A 19,020-nucleotide genomic window follows, 5' to 3' on the forward strand; every position below is an offset into this window, starting at 1 on the left:
TATATATATATATATGTTGAGAGAGAGAGAGAGAGAGAGAGAGAGAGAGCATAGTAGAATTTGGTACACATCAAGTTGGCGTAAAAATTTGGGGTTTGTGTAAGCAAATGGTTTTATGTTTCTCTAAAGTTGAGTTGTGGGTGATGAAGGCTTCAATATCTTCCTCTTTCCGAGGTACAAAAGTTCGATACATCAAATTCTGAAAGGCCTAAAAATTAAGACAAAATTGCACATTTAATTCTGACAAAGAAATCACTGTAACCATTCCACAAAAGTTCGATCGAGTGTGGGTATGAGAAGACTGAATTAACTCTTCTAATTAGATTCTGCATTTTTCCTAAGATTCTTCAGCATCTAACTTGACATCTACAATGATGGCAAACCCTAGCCAGCAAAAATCAAGATAACGAGGAGACAATATATAAAGTTAAAAGATCCAAAACTGTCGAGGAATACAGAAAAATCTCATCGACTAACAAGAAATCATGTAAATGCAATCCAAACACACAAGAAAGCTTCAATGGTTCCATCAAATTAACAAGGTAGTGTTGGCAACCGTAGAACAATTAGCTTAACCTCCATACAGATCTCCATGCAATCGATGTCGGAGACCACAGAAATCCAGTTCCAAGTAGAAGAATGAAGCTACATGAATCCGACCATGGTAAGTCAAAATGCAACGATACTCCTTATAATGAGCGCGTTTAAGTATCATGGGATTTAGCAGCATTTGTTGACTGATCTGTCGAGTCAACCAAAGTTGGTGACAGTGCATCAGACATAATAATTGGAGAGTTCCTATCTCATCGCGCAGAACACACTATTCCAAACAGAAGAGAAACCAAACATTCCCCATAGAAATTTTCTATTCTTCTTTCCGAAGTCATTCATTCCCTTCTCCCCCACCCATTACTCTTCTTACTTCTTGAACTATAAATACTAATTAATGCTATGCAATTACAAGTATAAAAGCATTACACAATTCTGTATATAATAGGGTGGTAATTAGAAAAGGTTCTTTGATATTATTTCTCATTATAGTGTTAATTCTTGTGCTGGGTTTTGGGTGTGGCTGTGACATTTAGAGACGAGGAGCAACGAAGGAACATGCAAACATATAGTGTATCATGTTGGTTCTCGGAATCCTTTGCCCACACACTTGACATATTCTTGGATGCAAGGAAACGAGAGGAGACAGGGTATGTACCGTGAGACAAAAGCATTCCATGGCGTAAAAGGCCAAAGGATCTTAAATCCGAAAGGTTCTTTTTAACTTGCATGCATGCCCGGTGGAGAACATGGAGAGAGAAGAGAGAAGAGAGAAGGAGAAAAGCCCAGAGACAAGATGAGAAAGCACGTAGGAAGAACAGTAGAAACGTAGCAGCATTTGCCAAACAGTTAAGACGGTCCAAAGGAACACACACGCGCGTCGGTAGATAAAGGCAGCGAGCATACCGAGCTTTTCCTCAGGCGTTTGCGCCCGTCACGGCCACCATCGACCGGACATGAAGACCAGACCAAGCGGAAGGAGAAAAGAGAGAGTGGAAAGACGAGGAGGGAACCCTAAGGAGCAACCCTAACAACAGTAGCAGTGGCAGAGTGCGGTCCGGTGCGTGGTCGCTTAGAAAGGAGTGACACCCATGTTTGCAGCGGCTGTGGCGTAGAAACCCTCCTTGGGAAGAACATCCTCTCCCTCCTGAAAAGAAAAGTGAGATGCAAGATTCTCAGTTAATACCCATAAAAGCAAAGGGGAGGAGGAACAGCTGTGACCAGAGGCTAAGCTTAGGAAGAACTTTAGGTTTTTAAGGGAGACAGGGGTCGTTGCTTTTCGATCGCGCTCACTCACCGGCGCCTGCCGCACGCTGGCCTTCTTCAGACCCTGATCCGGCATCAGTCCGAAATGGATGTGCGGAAAGTGGGCCCACTAAAAGAGGAAAATTTAAAGAATGTGAGATCCAAACACAGGTTTAGTCCAACCAAACCTGAAGCTTAGATCGTAGAAGAGTAGTGAGAGAGAGAGAGAGAGAGAGAGAGAGCGAGAGAGAGATAGGCTTACGTTCTTTGCAGCGGCGCTGAAGGCCTCCCTGTGAGTGATGTCGGGATTCCCAGCTTTAATGCGTTGGATTTCGTCTCTGCATTTGAACGAGAAGAGAGTGTTGTTAATTCCTCGTGGTTTGACTCCGTTTAATTAGATCAACATGTGCTCCGCTTACTTGATGAACCGATTGTATGCGGATGGAACTCGCTGCCGCTTCTCCGGAGCTGCACACCGCACCATCATCGAGATGATTACAACAGTTGTAGAAAGGACGAAAGAGGTGATAACTCGGAGCTAATTTTAACTGTTAGATATATGGCATGAATAGTGGTGAACAATTGAGTGATATGGACGGGATCATCCGAGGGGACAAAGCAGAAGGGAGGAGAGAAGAACTACTATTGCTACAGCTAAGTTTTTGAAGGCTGAGTACGTGCTACAGTTTCTGTAGCAGATGGTTTTCCTCTGGTAGACCACAGACCAGAAGACAACCTCCATTGTTGAGGTGTAAGCATCTGCAGGCATCTTCTTGCTACTGGTGTTATGTCGCCCTTGCAATTATTACTTGTGCAGGTTGCAGGAGGAAGAGGAAGATGAAGATGATGAGAACGAGGACGGGGTAGCAGAATGGTAAGATTTCCGAGAGAAGATGGTGTGAGTGCAACAGTGAACATTATGAAGCTACGTAGCTAAACGAAATCGACAGTGTGTTGTGCGAAGGGGAATCGATGATATGGACCGGGAAAGGGAAGGGAAGGGATCTCACGTCTGTTGACGACCGGGGACCGTGGAAGCACTTCCTCCACACCTTTCACGGGCGCCGTGGTGCTGCAGTTGCTGTTGATGCTGTCGTTGTGGTTGACGGTGGCGTTACTGTGGACGAGGTTGCCGTTGTTGTTGGCGTTGCCACTGCACAGTATGGATGGATCCAGCAGTAAGCTGGGAGGCGGGCACTGTAGATCATCCTGATCGAAGAGAGACAAAAGGGTTAGACGCGGCGGAAGCGAAGAGGAGATGGTAGAGCAGGTCATGTACGTACCAGGAGATTATGGTGAGCCGGGGTCAAGCAGGCATGGCTGAGGTGGAGCTGGTTGGCGGCAGGGAGGAGAAGACCCCTCATGTTGACGGAGAGAAGATTGGTGCAGTGGCCACACCTCACCGTCACCGTCTTGAAGAGACTGGTGTAGGGAACACTCACCTGCCAAAGATAACAGTGAGACGGAAGCCCCAAAGGGAAGGGGATCGGCAGAGGAGAAGGGGCCGAGAAGGATGTGTTACGGCGAGGACGGTGTCGCAGAAGTTGCAGTGGACGTAGCAGAGCTGCTCGGAAGGAGGCGGGGAGAGGTGATCCAAGGAAAAGGCGGCTGAGGAGGATGACATGCTGCCGCAGCTGTGACTTGATGGGTGGCTGGCGGCCAACCGAAGGAGATCTTTTCTACCTACAGCTCGCTGCTCCCTGGACGTGATGATCTGATTTGATGCCTTGATTTGATGCCTTGATTGACTGCTGATTCTCTACCTCCTCGGATCTGTAGTTTCTGATTCGGAAACCAGGGGGAGAGAAGAGTCAAGGAGACAGAGAGAAAGAGAGAGAACAAGAAAGAAGAGGAATGAGCTGAAAGATGGTGGAAAGAAAGAGTAGAAAGGAGGAGACGAGAGAGGAAAGAAACGTTGTAGATGAGATGGCTCAGACCGTGAGAGAGACTGTAAGATATAGGCCAAGCCACAAACCCTCCTTCTCCTCCTCCTCTCCCTCTCTCTCTCTCTCTCCTTCTCCCTCTCATATACACGGTACAGCTACCACCACTGATGCAGAGATACTACTAAACAAAACAAAAGCATACGACTGAATGAGTGATAAGGGAATAGTCATCTTGCACACTCACTATTCAGCCTGTTGTGTTGCTGATGCATGGAATATATGCATGGCAATAATTACTCCCATCTTTCCAAATACCAACCCTAATTACAATCAACTAAGCTTGGTTCTATGATGCCATCCGATACGGGAAGCATTCTTCTCTTGCTTTCCTCTTTCCGTGTGGTGTCAACATTCATTTTGGGCTTTTTGGTGGTATCGGAGAAAGTCGACATCAGAGTATCCATTAAAGGGAATCATGGTTTCCGAAATCCTCCAACCCTAACTTTTATGATGCATCAGCTAATTCAGCTGGTGACGGAATGTTCGAGGATCAAAGATCACCACTGTAGGGTGGGAGTTGGGTAGGGCTTGGGATCATATTGATTTGTCATGGTCAGCCATTGATCATTTCATTTATAAGCTCGCTTCAATGGCATTCAAGACTCGTAAAGCATGTGGTGACCATCATCATCGGCCATACTCGTTTGAAAGCTAACTAAAGCCATGAAGGAGATCAGTTCATCCTTGATGCCTTTCTTTCTTCTGGATTAGACTCACCCATACAGCTCTAATTCCAAAGTGATTCTTGTTCAGCATAAGAACAAGAGGATGGTGTCCAACAACAGATATTGCAAGTAGTTTATTAGTTCATCTACAAATATGGTTTTGTGTGTCATGACATTTTTCTGTCACAGCTTTTCAGGGCCAAATAAGAGTTTATTCATCAAATACTCACATAAATGAAGTAAAATAAGAACAAATCAACATCATCATCCACACAAAAAGCTATCATGTCCTTTCCTATTCGATCCTCTCACCGTATCCAATATTTGGTGGACTCTAATATCATTTTGTTACGACCTAATCCGATGAGATAACTAATGTCATTCATGCAAAAGTTAATCTATGGAGAAGATCCCCAATGAGGTTCTCACATAATAAGACTTATTAGCACTATAGCATTGTTATGGGACATCACAAATAATCAACCTTTATGAAGCTTGTTGGATTATTATCTGATTGATGCAGTTTATGGTCCTCTGATATGACCACATTAGGACTAGTAATCGACGAAATAGAAGATTATATGCTTAGATATTTACTACAAGTAGTAATATATGGAAATGATGTGCATCAGCTATGAGTCCTCGGAACTAAATCTGTGATCACTGATCGAAATGGGAGAGTGGGATTGGTATGTTAGACACTATACTTGGTGAAGGCGTTCAGGTGAAACGTGCTTTGCTGTAGAAGCTCGAGTGAAGATTGAGATGTCACAGGGCGGAAGGAAGGCCATGGAGAAAGGGCGTGATTTGGATAGATACGGACTATCTGGGCGACGTCGTTTTCCTCAAGCACGCACCAAAGGGATAGAGTTGCTTTGTGCGAGTGTCATCGGGTGGTGCACCCAGTGGCCGGTGAAAACGACTCCCCCATGTGTTCCCTCTCCCTCCAACTGAGACACCTCCTCCTCCTCTCGTAACTTCGAAGCGAGAGAGAGAGAGAGTGTGTGTGTGTGTGTTAGTGGTCGTCATTTCCAATGAGAGAGATAGAGAGAGAGAGGAGGAGGAGAAAGGGCAGAGGAGGTGGGGGAGAGGAGGGAGAAAGGGACGTTTGCATGGGCCGCTTAGCTTTCCCAGCTTACTCTGCTGTTGTTCTCGCAGTAATGAGGAGGAGGAGACGAAAAAGAAGGGTAAGAAGGGGACAAAGAGAGAGAGAGAGAGAGATGAGGAGGTCGGCTTTCCCGTTTCCCGGATGCTCTCTTGTGCCTCGTGGGCAATAGCTCAGATAGCTGCAGCGCCGTGGTAATATAATTCAGCTACTGTAGAGGGGGGGGGGGAGGGGGAGGGCTCAGCCCTCCGCCTCCGTCTCCGCCTCCTTAGGGTGACATTTTTGTCTTTTTACGTCCTCCGCAACAACCAAACCTGCTGGCCATGGCAGTAAAGAAACAGACACACACTGAGTTTTCGAAGAGAGAGAGAGAGAAAAGAGAGGAGAAAGAGACCAAAGCCTCGCACTTTTCATGATTTGACCTCACCCCTCCTCCTCTTCTCTCACTCGGTAACAAAACAGCAGGCAGCAGCTGCTGCAGCAGACACAGATCCTCCACTCCCTCTCTATCTCTATCTCTATCAATCTTCTTTACCACCCTCTGTCCTTCTCCAAGAATTCTCTACCTTCTTTTCCCTCTTCCCAGCATGCTTAAATCTAGACAATATCATCCGTCTCACATTCCCCCGTCGCAGAAGCCGAGGCAGGTTGAACTTACGTCCGACCCACATGGGTTCGCCCCAACCATTCCCCCTTTCTCCATTTACACTAAAGCCTGCACTGCTCCATGCCCACACCACACCCCCCTTTCTTTAGCTCGTATCCCGGGCTGCCATGAAGATTCCCAATGTATCCTTGCATGGCCAGCAATATGTCTGAGTGGGGTCATGTAGCCCCCCCATTGGGAGCTGACCACTGCTTCAGGAGACCATTCACAACACTGTTTTGGTGTTGTTATTGGGCTATGATATCTGAATGCAGTCGTGTCTTACGCTCAAGTGGCTACAGAGGTGGTTTAATGCCAAAGTTGATAGACCCCTTCCTCCTTCCTTAGGGTTAATAGGAAAGGGCAGAGACGTATCAGTGATCAGCTATGGCTAACGCAGGTGATGTGGGTGGTGCAAGTGGTGGTGGTGGGTGGCACTCAGCCCTATTGAATGAGCTTTAGCATCATGAGTAACTCGTTATACGAGAATTTAGCAACTTGTCCTCTCTCACCGCACCAACCCCCTTCAGCTCCTCGCTGCCACCCCTACGCATAGTGTGTGCTTTCCGCCATTTCTGTACTTGCTCTTGTAGCCCCCACCTCGCTCTCTCTCTCTCTCTCTCTCTCTCTCTCCCCCGACTCATGTGCTGCATGAGGACACGGTGCTATGATGAACCCTGTCGGTGTAGAGACCAACGGAGGGAGGAGGGTGAGAGATGGTGAGAGGAAATCGAGGAAAAAGAACCGGGGGAGAGTTAATGCTCGTACTGTCCCTGTTGTTGCTGCCGCTGCTATGGTTTTGTTCGCTTGCCCCCTGGCCTGATCAGCTACATCTTCTCCATCCCACCATTCATCTCTCTCTCTCGATCTACTCATTACATTCCAACCACTCATTTGAAGCTCATGTCTGTCTTCTATGCAACCATCGTACAGAGTTCAGAGGGGGCTCAGCTGCTTCCAAGCATTCTACTACGTGGCCAGCTATTGCATTGAAAGGTAGATATCAGGCATCTACTTTATGCTCATGCCTTAGGGTAATTCAAGACTTGCCCAACCCTAAAGTCAACTTAGATTAAAAGGAGCCTTTATAACGAAAGCATGAGACAGAAGTTAGCTGGCACTCTCCTTCCCCTTTATATCTCTCTACATCTAAGTATACATGCTATGTGTATTGAGAGTATATGGTAATTAAAATGAGTCATTTTGCAAGCAAATACATCTTATTTGCAGACATACCAATTTAAGGCAATCAAATGGGCCATGAAAATATATAAATAAAAGGATCTAAATATGTATAACCATATAATCATCTGTTATGTATGTCCATTTTTTTGTATCTATGCCTTTCAATGAAAATGTTCATGATGATGATGATTACAGTTTTAGGAGGATTCTTGTGGAATTATAAATGAGGAGAGAGAGAGAGAGAGAGGTGCTCACATTCTTAGTCTGCTTAATATATTCTGGCTTCATGCAGTTCACAATGCTTTGCATGGTCGGTGCTCATCATTTATTGTCAATTATGTTGCTCAGCAACAGTGTCCCCTTTGACTACCTCTGCTGCATCCACTGATGCTGACAAGCAGCTGCCATGCCAGTCTAATGCTTAATCTGTACATCTAACTCCATGCACACATACACATATCAGCAGCATGCATGATCTCTTTTCCCTGGCTAATCTTTTGACACCATGCAATCAGGAGCTGATGAGTGCTCGCTGAGTTCTTAGGCTTCTGTCTTTGTACATCAGAAGACTTTGTTCCTGCCCAACACATCAGTGGCTTCTCACGATCCAAGTGAGCGCAGGATGTCTTCAGTGTCTGAGAACTACTTCAGATTGCAGAAGACGATCTATAAAGTTGTCGATGAAACTCCTTGGCTTCCTGCGTGACAGAGATCGTGTTAATGCTTCCATTCGCATGTTTATTATCCCAAGGTCTGTGAATTCAAATGCTTTATCTCATCTCATCTCATCTCATGAGCCCATCGGAGCCACGACAGGGATGATGTTGGGTCGGATCTAAATCCGTAACCGATGAGCTTATACCCGACACGTTATCGGATGTAGAGTTTGGATAGGTTGGTCGATTTGGGTCGACCACCCACGCGCCGACGATTCTGCCTTCCTTCCAAAGGCCGCGTGGCCCATCTCCATCCCTGCCGCCACCTCAATCTCAGGATAGTGGTTCTTCTAGACCAGGCTCTTTAACACAGTAAAAGATGGAGCAATGTTCTCAAGAATGTAGATAGTGACTGTTGATCTTCTAATACACGAGTGCTTGAAGCACACTAAAAGGTCTTTCTATCATTACTTATCATTTTGCTCCTACGTAATTTGCATTGTTTATTGACTGGTATTGCCTAACTTGCTTTGATAATATTAGTAGAGAATCAGGCATCTCTCTCTCTCTCTCAGGAGAACAAAAGGATCCACACAGGACTTTGTTGTTTGCTTCTGAAATAGTAATGGGAACTGTAATGGCAAGAAATGAACAAGCAGCCATATACTGTAGAAGACATTAGCTACATGGCAGCAAATACTGCTCCGAAACAATGGACCAAATAATGGAGTCCATTATGTCTCAGATTTCTCTTCAATGGAGACCGAGTCAGTTACTCGAACCCTCGGCCTCATCATCCATCTGATACCTTCTCGACAAGTAGAAGCTCTTAACATGATACAGAGGCCAGAAGCAATCCCAGACTGTTCTCGTGGTTTATTATGTACATAAATCTGTGATCTTCGGATTTTTGGTAGCTATTTACCTCCTAATTAAAATCAGTATAACTATATGTATGGGCTTCATTTCCACAGCTCGGTTTGGCCACCACTGGAGTTGGAAGCCGAAGCATGCTCCACATTTGCTTCAAGCTTTTGGAAGTCGCTTCCAGAACTGGAGCAGTTGAGTTCTCTGCAGACGTCGCCATGGCTGAGTTGGGATGCGACGAACTTGTCGAACACCCTCCAGTCCGTTGCCTGCTCCGCTGCATGATGAATGATACCTTGGGAGTTGTTGCAGGTGGAGAAGATCTGGAGCTGCTTACTGGGCTGGATCATCGGGTCTTCTTGCGCGACGAGGGAGAAAGGAAGGTTGGGGCTCTCCAGCTGGGGGAGCTGGAGGAACGAATCAAACTGTGGCAAGTGGTGGTGGCGCACCTCCAGCTCCGGCTTGCAGGAGAAGAGTGGGTGGTGGTGGTGGTACGCCATCTCCGGCGGGGCTCCTACTTGCTTCGGAGAGTCGAGCTCCGGCGTGAAGGACACATGATGGTCGTACCAGCATGCAGAGTCGTGCTCACTGGCTCTTCTGATGACCGGTGCTATTCTCTTGATGAAAACCCTACACACAACCCATCCCTCTTCCTGAAACATGGAAGCAATTATAGAGCACGTAAGTTGTCATGCATGCAGACGGTCTCTGGAAACGATTGCTTGCTGAGAAGGAGAGGAAGAACTTGCCTGGGGTGGCGCGTTCTCATTTGCTTCAAGACGGTATTCGTGCATGATCCAATCCGACTTCTGCCCGTTGGGTGCTCGACCCCTGTAGAAGACCAGCGTCTTCCTCATTCCGATCAAGCTGTTCTTGGAGTAGATCGGCTTGTCCCTCCCGGTGGCCTTCCAGAAGCCAGCAGTGGTTGCTCTGTTGGTCCGCGTCCCCGTTGGGTACTTCTTGTCCTTGTGGCTGAAGAAGTACCACTCGTTCTGTTCTTCTGTACCAATCTTGCATTTTACTGCCTCAAGAAAGTAGAACAAAACCATGATTTCGATCGAAAGATGGCATAAAATCTAGATACGTTACCGAACACAAAGACTGATGGAAGAGATACCTTGAAGGTCCCATGGCTCGATCTTGTACAGATCGATGTCTTTTATGATGTCCAGGTCAATCCTTCTTGATGCTACCTTCTTCCTGAGGTAATAATCCACGAGTTCTTCGTCGGTCGGGTGGAACCGAAACCCTGGAGGAACATGAGAAAGGGTGTCCATCTTCCCTGGGCTTTGTATGGCAGCTGCCTGCAAGATCATTCATGCGAAGTGATTTAAAGTGTGGTTAAGTTCTGCAGATGTGACTTCCAGGAGAATTAGACATTTGCTGAGCTTCTTTCGAGTAGTGATCCAGCAAACATAAGCATGTATTGAGATTGGAATGCCAGATCGAATTTGAATAGGACTCCATGCACAGGAGGAAGTAAAGAGTGTGAGAGGTGACGTCAAATATTCATATTAGAAGAGGATATCAAGATGCTATTTAGAAAAGATTCATAGCTTCTTTTCCCCTACCAATGTCTCTGACTCAAATAGATGAACAATCAATGACTCATTCCAAGAAATGCTCAAAGATGGGTCAATGAACAAGAAATGCTCATTTCTGGAAGACAATGCAAGAGCTTTATATTCCGAGAAATTTAACATAGTAGTCTACAGTTGTAAGATGGGTATAAACAAAAAAAAGAAAAAGCACTTGAAATAAATGTTGTCTGTGGATTAGAGAGCATGTGACATGGATAAATGTTGCGACTAGAGGAGCAACAAGTGATTCATGATCAAAACCTAGTTGTAGGGCTCAAGATTCTTGCCTTGTCATTAGAAGAACATGGTAGTTCAGGCAATTATACATGCTGTAATATGCAGACTACCGAAGTGCATAAATGCATGTTATCTGAGAACTAATGTGATCGTCCCATGAATAAAGCAACAGTGTCCCTTTACACAGAAGAATACCACAGAAGGTAATAAAAAAAGGTTACAAAAATTATATATATAGAGTGAATTCATGACATGTTCTTGAGGTAATCTCTTATCATTGATGGCCACAAAGGAAAAGATCTATTCTGACAATATTGGCTTGATCAGCTAGAAAAGCTTTAGAAAGCATCAAACAAACATAAAGATCTACATCAACATCTAAAAGACTGGGATGATCGAAGCTCTTCATGCAATAAAGAGGCAATTATGTACCGATATATCATGAAATCATACAAATCGTATCACCTTCAATCTGTGACCAGAAAATGCAAGCTCAGAAGCATAATTATGTGTGTGTGTGTGTGTGGAGAGAGGGAGGGAGGGAGGGAGGGAGATGAGAGTGGGAGAAGGAATGGCTCTTACTGGTTACCGAAGAGTGATGAGACTGGTTGGCGAAAAGGTTCCAAGTACGTGGAATGAATGCTTTGGCTCGGACACGCCTGATCCCGGAGTCAGTCCCGACAGAGAAGATGGAAGACTTTAGCTGCTATTTTAGTATATCTTCGATCGACAGAGACCTCGTGAAAGGAGTCATTTGTGCCAAAGCCTTCTCTCTATGGGGCACCGCGAGGAACAACGACGCCCCCACAAGGAGAGGAAGACTAAAAGAGAAGAGGCGATGGAGTCGGGTGGAGGCGGAGGAGGAGGAGGAGGAGGCAATGGCGTTAAATAGCAGCAGGTGAGCGATGGTCCAAAGAACAGAAACTATATTTTAGTCAGCGCCGGTTGCTCTTTCAGCAGGGGGTGCTGCAACCTTCTTGATACGCGTATCGGTGGCGCGATGGATTGCGGGGGAAGGCTACGGAGGCAGAGAAATGACGCCGCAATGGCCGGAAAGAGCAAAAGCTCCTCTTTTCCTTCCCATTGGCCTTCTTGGCCGCAACTGCCACCACCTCCACCCGCCACCGATAGCGACCAGAACGTCAAAAGGTCACGACCCAGCTCTCCTCCCTCTCACGGCGGAAGCAACGTAACAAGCTGCCTGCAGCTTCATGTAGAAGCGGATGACTGAGATAAAATAGTAAAAAAGTAGCAGGCAGCCACTCATCACAGAAAGACAAGCTTTGGTAGCCATGGCTGGGCGAAGGGCATTTGAGGGAAATCCAACGTAGCAAGTGGCGCGGGGGACCGCTTGCTTCTGCTCTCAGTGGTTGGTTGGCTGTCTGCAAATAATTCCTCCTCCTCTTTCTTCTCCTTCTTTATTTCTTTCTACTGCCTCCCCAGCGTCCAATAATATATTACTTTTTGTTGCTTTGATCGATCAGTACGACTGCTGAGGAGAGGGGAGAGAGTCGTTCTCTGGTAGTGGGGCTCTCTCGGACCGACCTAAAGCATTCCAACGGAGACCGCTCTCCGAATACAAATCCAAACCAACAGAACGACGACGACTTGGAAAGCTTACGACTTCGACGTTGACGCTTTCCCGAGCCAATAAGCCCTTCCGATAGGAAGGAGTGAGGCGTGGGCTTCACCTGTCAGTAGAGCCTGGCCTCGCAGGACTCACCACGTCAAGCCACCTCCCGGTTGACGCGTGGCAATTTTTTTTTGATGCAGTGTTTGGTGTTTGAAGTATAGATTTGGGGTTTGGGATACGTATACGGGTAGGTATGCGTGTTTGGGGCAGAAGTGAAGCAAAAGTATCACACGCGATGCTACAGTCATCTCTGGCCTGGCCGGTGTCATATCCCCATCCCCTCCGTGGTGGCCAGCAAAAGCATCACACGTCAAGCATCTTGTGCATGAAACGTGTTGCCATGTCATCGCTGTGACAGGATGACAGTTCATGATAGTTCAAGTGAAGAGAAGTTGCCCTGCGTTCGGTCCGATGTGGCAGGCACAGGAGGTGGGGCAGTCTTCCTCTACAAGCGGCGGAGCCAATGGGGAGAGGGTTGCGGCTTCCCCAATGCACGTCGGGCCCCACCAGCCACCTCCTCCTCTCTGCCATGATGGCTTCCCTCCTCCTTCCTTCCCCCGTCTCCTTATACGGTCTACTTCCGTCTTTCCAGTAGATCTTTACGGATCTCAGAGGGCCCTAAGTGTAGCTATCTTCTTGGATGTACTTCGAGAGCTATATCTCCGACTAAATCCTTGAGACCCCACTTCCAGTGTATTCTTATCAGGTTTGGTTTGGTGGACAAGGATTTGCACCCTTGCACACCAATGCTTCATACCTTTGTCTTCCTAAGAAAGGGAATATATATATATATATATATGTTGTCTTCAACCTACACAGTATGATATACTAAGCACATGCTGCCATCCAATTTGACTGCCATGAAGGTTTAAATGTGTGGATCCTCCTTTCTTGTCATGCCTAATAATAGCTGTAGATTTTCACTGTACACCTTAAAGCAAGTGCCATTAATGTGTGCATCTTGTTGTACATTGGTTAACAAAAAGAAAAAGGAAAGACAAGACTTATGCTTGATGGACCTAATGATGGAATTATAGTGTTTCCTATGTTCACTACTTGGAGCACTGGGAAGAATGGGGTTGAGAAATAAACTGAGACATGGTCACCTAAAGATAGGAACAATGAGGAAGAGGACATGATTGCTTTGGGTTTGTGTCCCATCAAAGTGTAGTACATATTATAGCAATGGAGTATGGTTGAAAACAACAACAAAGAGGAGAGAAGGCATGGTACATGGAATGATGAGAAGCCACTCGAAGCTAGGATGAGATCTTTGATCAAATTGTCATCACTCCAAGTCCTTGTACTAAAGTTGGCATGAATCTACATGTACCACTGTGTTGTGCATTGCAAATTATCAGTGATTACTTGACAATAGAATCACATATAAATATTCATGCATCATGCTACACTAGAGGCACATTACAAATGACAAATTGCCAAGGTTGATAGTAAGCATTAGCAGCAGGTGACATCTATTTGTCTACTTTATACTACTTTGATCATAATTAGCTGTCATTAACCCTTCAATTTTCATGTTAAGTTTGGTAACCAGACAAATTTGGCCCATTCCTTCAGCCTAATTCACCCAACCAGACAATAAGCAAGTAGTAGGTTTGAAATGATTTTGACAAACTATGGTTACATTTTTAGTTAAACATATCATATTGACTTGTATTCTGAAACTAATTGCACACATCTAATAAACATGCTCCACTATAGGTAAAAGCTTAGCATACTAGTTATGCTTGCTTTCCAGAAATGTGAATATATTTCACAAATTTAAGGCAGTTTAAATTTTAAAAAAAAAACTGTAAGACATCAGCTAAAACATGTCTATGAACAATCACACAAAAGAAGATATAAGCATGTATAATTTCTCTTGCAACAAATCATAATGAATTGTTTACTTACGTAGAATGAGTGCGGCTACTAAGATAGAGTTTGAGGTGATAACAAGATCAAGCACTGTATCCTCGACGGACTCCACATAGCTATGTTGTTGCTCTTACACGTACCAGAACAAGCTGCTTCCATAACATTCATCGAGATACCTTCATTGCATGTGTTTGCAAATGTCCCCAAATGTTTCATGCCAGACTGAGTGAGGGATCCATGATGTGATTCAAATACCTGAACCTGTAAGTCATTCTTTGCTTTCGAGGGGACATGCTCAAATGTAATAAATAGAGTGTCGAAATAAGAAGATAAAACAACAGACCCATAAACTCCCTCCTTCCTATCCAAATATCTATATCTAAATTGTCATGCAACAATGAACACCATGAGATGAAAGAAAAATAGAACACTTAAAGAGGGTGATTTTACCATCGACTTCAAGCATTCCCAATCATCAACCAGTGCCTGACCAGATGATCTCACAGCTCCTAAAGGGACCAATTTCTGTGATCCAAAAATTAGATTCCCGAAGTAATTAATGCTACTGTGCATCATTGTCTCTGTGATCTCCTTAAGAATAGCCTTCTTTTGTCTCTGTGACCTTTCATCCAATTGTTCATTCTGAAAACAAGAAAAGATTAACATTTGTATTTATTTAAAAAATTCTCATTCGGGAAAACAATTTGCATGGAGAGATTCAGAAGATCACATCCATTGTTAACCAAAGCACAAAAGATTTGCACCGCCTGTTAACACATAACAGATGCTAAATTCACATCTTAATGTACTATATTCAAATCAATAACTAAAATGTATGCTACCGTAATGTCTACTTTTCATAACACAGGACATCCAAGAATACAAGTTTTTTTCTTCTCTTCATCTGTTCAGTCAATGATAACTACAACAGAAATATTGATGGTGCTCTCAGATTTCAAAATCTATAATTCTGTCATTATCACCTCAGTTCTCTATCCACTCTAAGGATATCCACCAGTGTTACCTGGATTTTCTCACCCTCTAAAAGTCATATTGGATAGATATCTCCACAAGGGATATCAATGGACCGTCCTATTTCACAGAAGTCAATTGAAGGACAACACAGATGACACCAACTCAATTACCCATGAACCCAAGGCCAACCTCATAAAATTTTGTGCGTAACACATATATTTTTAACCATGAAAAGATCCCTAATTCCTATTTATGTTTTACCACAAGTTAACACTAACCTCCTTGGTCCTGCTTCCTTCCGTCATAATCTGGCTTCTGTTTATCAAATAACTAAGAGAATCATTACCAATTGTTGAGTCTTTGAATTTAAACATTACCATGGATGGAAGAGCACAAAGTAAAAGTCAACAAAAACAAAGGAAAAATTACGACTCACCCTTTTCCACAAGAAGAGAAGATCAGCATCTCTGATTGATGGCCCCCATCTGCATTCTTAGATCAACGACATTCTCAGTAACATTGGCATTAGAAGGGTCAAAGCTCTGGTAAAAAAACCCGGCTTTATAGGTGTCATAACTGGATGTCCTCATCTTCACCTGAACACCTTGCAGAAGAACACATACAGTGAGAAAACCAAAAAGTAGGATGATAGGATCTATGATAGAGGTTGATCAGAAACTTACCAGTTCATACTGCTTCCCAATGGTCTCCTCCTTTAGATTGTGGACGTCACTGCAAGAAGCATAACTCAAGGTGAGTGGCACATTCAACCTATTTTACAACTGACCAACCAGTCAAGACTACAAAAGGGAATGTCATCAGAGGGGAAATTATGGTTTTTCTGTTTTATCTTCTAAATTTTCCTGATACTTTTGCCACTTTAAGCTATAGCACAAAAGGATGCACTAGACTATGGCTTCTGGAAGAGTTAAAAGTAAGAGCTGCTACCTTGTGATACCATTGACCAATCCAGAGCATTTATGTATTAAGTTGTAACAGAAAGGTTTTCATTTGATATCAGTCTCACTGTTCTATATGAATATTCTTTCATTGGACAAGAACTAATAATGGCAGTTTCACTTTGAAATTGATGCGTGCATATGAAAAATTATGATAGTTACAAAGGATATGTAGTGCAACGCAAATATAGAACTTGATAAACCAAACCGATATTGAATCATACAAGAAAGACCTTGATGAGGTTTAAGAAACATTTGGTTATATTTCTTACAAATACATGTTCCATCAAAATTCTTGAACACACGATCAGCTTATCGTTCCCAACATGATCTACCACAATGAGATACTACAGCCACGAGACATAGTAATATGATAATAAATAAAAATGCTATACATGCACAAAATATATCACTAAAACCCTTGATGTTTTGGCATCCCCAGGGAATCCCTTGTGGTGCCCATCTGTTGCTGACATGGCACTTGACACTGGACCCTGAATCAGAAACCTTATGTGCCACATGGCATTCATGTGATGACACCCAGCTGCCTCATGAATGTCACATCATCAGCACTACCTCATCAAGGAATTGAGGTATACACATTGCATGTATGAGTAGCAGTCCTGAATAATGACACCTAAAATTTGTCTAATCTTCATTCATGAATAACACTGCAACATGCAACTTACATCGAATAGATAATCTCAACATAAATAAATAAGCAAATGATAGTAGTGCATGCATAGACTATACTTGTCAGGCTATATTAACATAAATTCTAGTTGAAGATTATTAATTTAATATCAGTTAAATTTGATGGACTAACAGATCCTAAATCACTTGATAATCATAGTTAAATATTTTTAGAGATTCATTCCAATAACAAATTGCCTGGACTTCTAATCACACTAGTCATTTCGAGATTCTATGTCTAAACACAAACCTGTCCTCCATCCATGCAACACTGTACAAATCACCAAGGCAAATAAAAAATTCAGGAGGTGGAGGAGGATCCATCCCAGGACAATATGTACCTCAACTGCTTTCCACAGAATTTGATGGTGTTGTCACATATATGTTGAAGTCTTCTGGCATTAAACCTTCAAATATGCTGCCACTCTCACATGCTTCTATATAGATAACCTGTTTAAGAAACCATTAGCTACACTCACCAATTCTCTGTGTCGCAATGACAGCTGATATCTTGTGGTCCTCTCACCATTTCTTTGTAACTACTGGATGCATGTTCTTCTTCAATACTTCAATGAAATCAGCAACGAAAAGATATGGCATGTTGGGCATTCCTAAGTCGAAATAGTGTCAGCATACATGATCAGCAATGAAAATTGTTTCACTGGCATATGACAAAAGAGTGGGAACTTACCAAGGACCCCAGGGCCTCCATGGTCTTAGTAGTAGATGAATATTCTATCATCTGATTTGCTGTCTATGACCTTTCCACTTCCACCTTCTATGTCACTCTTCTTACCCAAAAGCACAGCGTACAAGTTCTTCGTAGTGACTTGCTCCCTGGTGTAGTCCTGAAGTCAATGTATACTGTTTTAACAATAAAACTGAATTTCAAATAATAGCATAATCATAACAAGTAACTCTGTTGAACACAGAGATCAATGAGACGACAATTCTGAGACCCACTGATTTTTCTTTTTTTAGTGTTAGAGGTGTAAGAGAAGTGAATTGGTTGAGCATATAACCTGAGACCATCAAACTAGTGGGTTTGATGAAAGAAGTCTGACATGAGCTCGAAGGGGAATGCAGCAATCAGAAGTTTGTCTCTTGCCATTCTCAACTAGATTAAATAATCTCCCACTAAATTGTTGGGCCTTATTTTTCACATACTTAGACACTACAAGATCCTGAAAATCTAGAAAAATTTGAAGTCTACACTGCCATTGTGAAAATACGGCCTAGAATTTGAGCCAAGTCCTGCTTGATAACTAGAATTTATTCTGTGAAGAACATTTCGAGCAATGTAGGAAATCAGCAGGCTCCAAAAGTAAATAAACACACACCTATCGGGGCATATATCTTCAATATGATGTCACACATCAGCTAAGACAATACCAACTTATACCTTCTTTGTTTGGTGAAATTTTTAAAAAGTTGAATGTATGCATAATTTGATGCCACTATTCAGGTCAAAAGTTCAAATCTCTCATAATACTAATCTATTATCGACCTATAGCATATACAACTTTAATCAAGATCTGTGTCCTTTCCACAAACCAAATCGACACCTTCTCTGTTTCCACTACTGGACCTACTAGAAGACCAAATGGATGCTTAATGTTCTTCAATTCTGCCTAGAAGGATAAGCCAAGCATCTCTTGGTCATTTCTGCTATAGCAAGACCACGAGAGGCCCCTGTAGCCATACAGTGAAGTGGTTCATATGTGCGGAACAAGCAAAAATTGAGGGGTTCACGAGACACTAAGGTTTAATGAAGAACAACCGAAACGAGAAGAGTCCCAGCGGCGGGTGTACCTTGGGGACCCCAGCGTAAACGTCTTGGCCCTGGGGGTGGTTGATGATGACGCCCTGCCTCGGGTTGAGGGGGTTGTGGGCGATGTCGTCGTGCATCATCACCACTATGTTCTCCCCCCTCAGCCCGCCTCTCAACAGCAGCTGATACGCATGGCACACCTCCGCGTATATGTCCACACAAACACACCCACGTCCTCATCGTCGTCGTCGCACATAATGTGTTCTTCGAATTCACTCCACCGCCAAGAACAGGGAGTGCGCTTAGTTACCTGGTGCCGGTAGTTCCCGTAGCCGGAAGAGCCGGCCACGAGCAGCGCCGAACTGGTCGGCGGCCGCCTCCAGTCTCGGGGTGTGGCCTGCCCGAGGGCAACTGGATGGCCGGGTCCCAT

At 44.0% G+C, this 19,020-nt stretch overlaps 2 protein-coding genes and 1 pseudogene across 3 annotated transcripts; all 3 read right to left on the reverse strand.

Annotated features, from left to right (window-relative positions):
• Nucleotides 1–1,249: 1,249 nt before the first annotated feature.
• On the reverse strand, nt 1,250–3,641 carry LOC135644576 (protein YABBY 4-like). 2 transcript variants are annotated; one of them, XM_065162275.1, is made up of 7 exons: nt 3,317–3,641; nt 3,078–3,236; nt 2,805–3,003; nt 2,214–2,262; nt 2,057–2,132; nt 1,847–1,924; nt 1,250–1,696 (listed from the first exon to the last, which is right to left on the reverse strand). In XM_065162275.1, exons 1-7 carry the CDS (start codon nt 3,416–3,418, stop codon nt 1,622–1,624), a joined length of 738 nt encoding a protein of 245 aa, XP_065018347.1. In that variant the 5' UTR covers nt 3,419–3,641; the 3' UTR covers nt 1,250–1,621. The 2 variants fall into 2 exon arrangements, with proteins under 2 accessions (XP_065018347.1, XP_065018348.1); XM_065162276.1 differs by lacking the exon at nt 1,847–1,924 and having other exon boundaries at nt 1,488–1,696; nt 3,317–3,549.
• A 5,045-nt stretch (nt 3,642–8,686) lies between these two features.
• Nucleotides 8,687–14,362, reverse strand: LOC135645381 (NAC domain-containing protein 7-like). The gene is made up of 4 exons (XM_065163700.1): nt 14,229–14,362; nt 9,982–10,168; nt 9,614–9,885; nt 8,687–9,517 (listed from the first exon to the last, which is right to left on the reverse strand). The coding sequence occupies exons 2-4, from the start codon at nt 10,139–10,141 to the stop codon at nt 8,960–8,962; spliced, it is 990 nt and encodes a 329-aa protein (XP_065019772.1). The 5' UTR covers nt 10,142–10,168; nt 14,229–14,362; the 3' UTR covers nt 8,687–8,959.
• On the reverse strand, nt 14,247–19,020 carry LOC103994243 (asparaginyl endopeptidase Rep2-like; annotated as a pseudogene).

This window comes from Musa acuminata, chromosome BXJ3-8, assembly GCF_036884655.1.
Source record: "Musa acuminata AAA Group cultivar baxijiao chromosome BXJ3-8, Cavendish_Baxijiao_AAA, whole genome shotgun sequence".
NCBI classification, from domain to species: domain Eukaryota; kingdom Viridiplantae; phylum Streptophyta; class Magnoliopsida; order Zingiberales; family Musaceae; genus Musa; species Musa acuminata.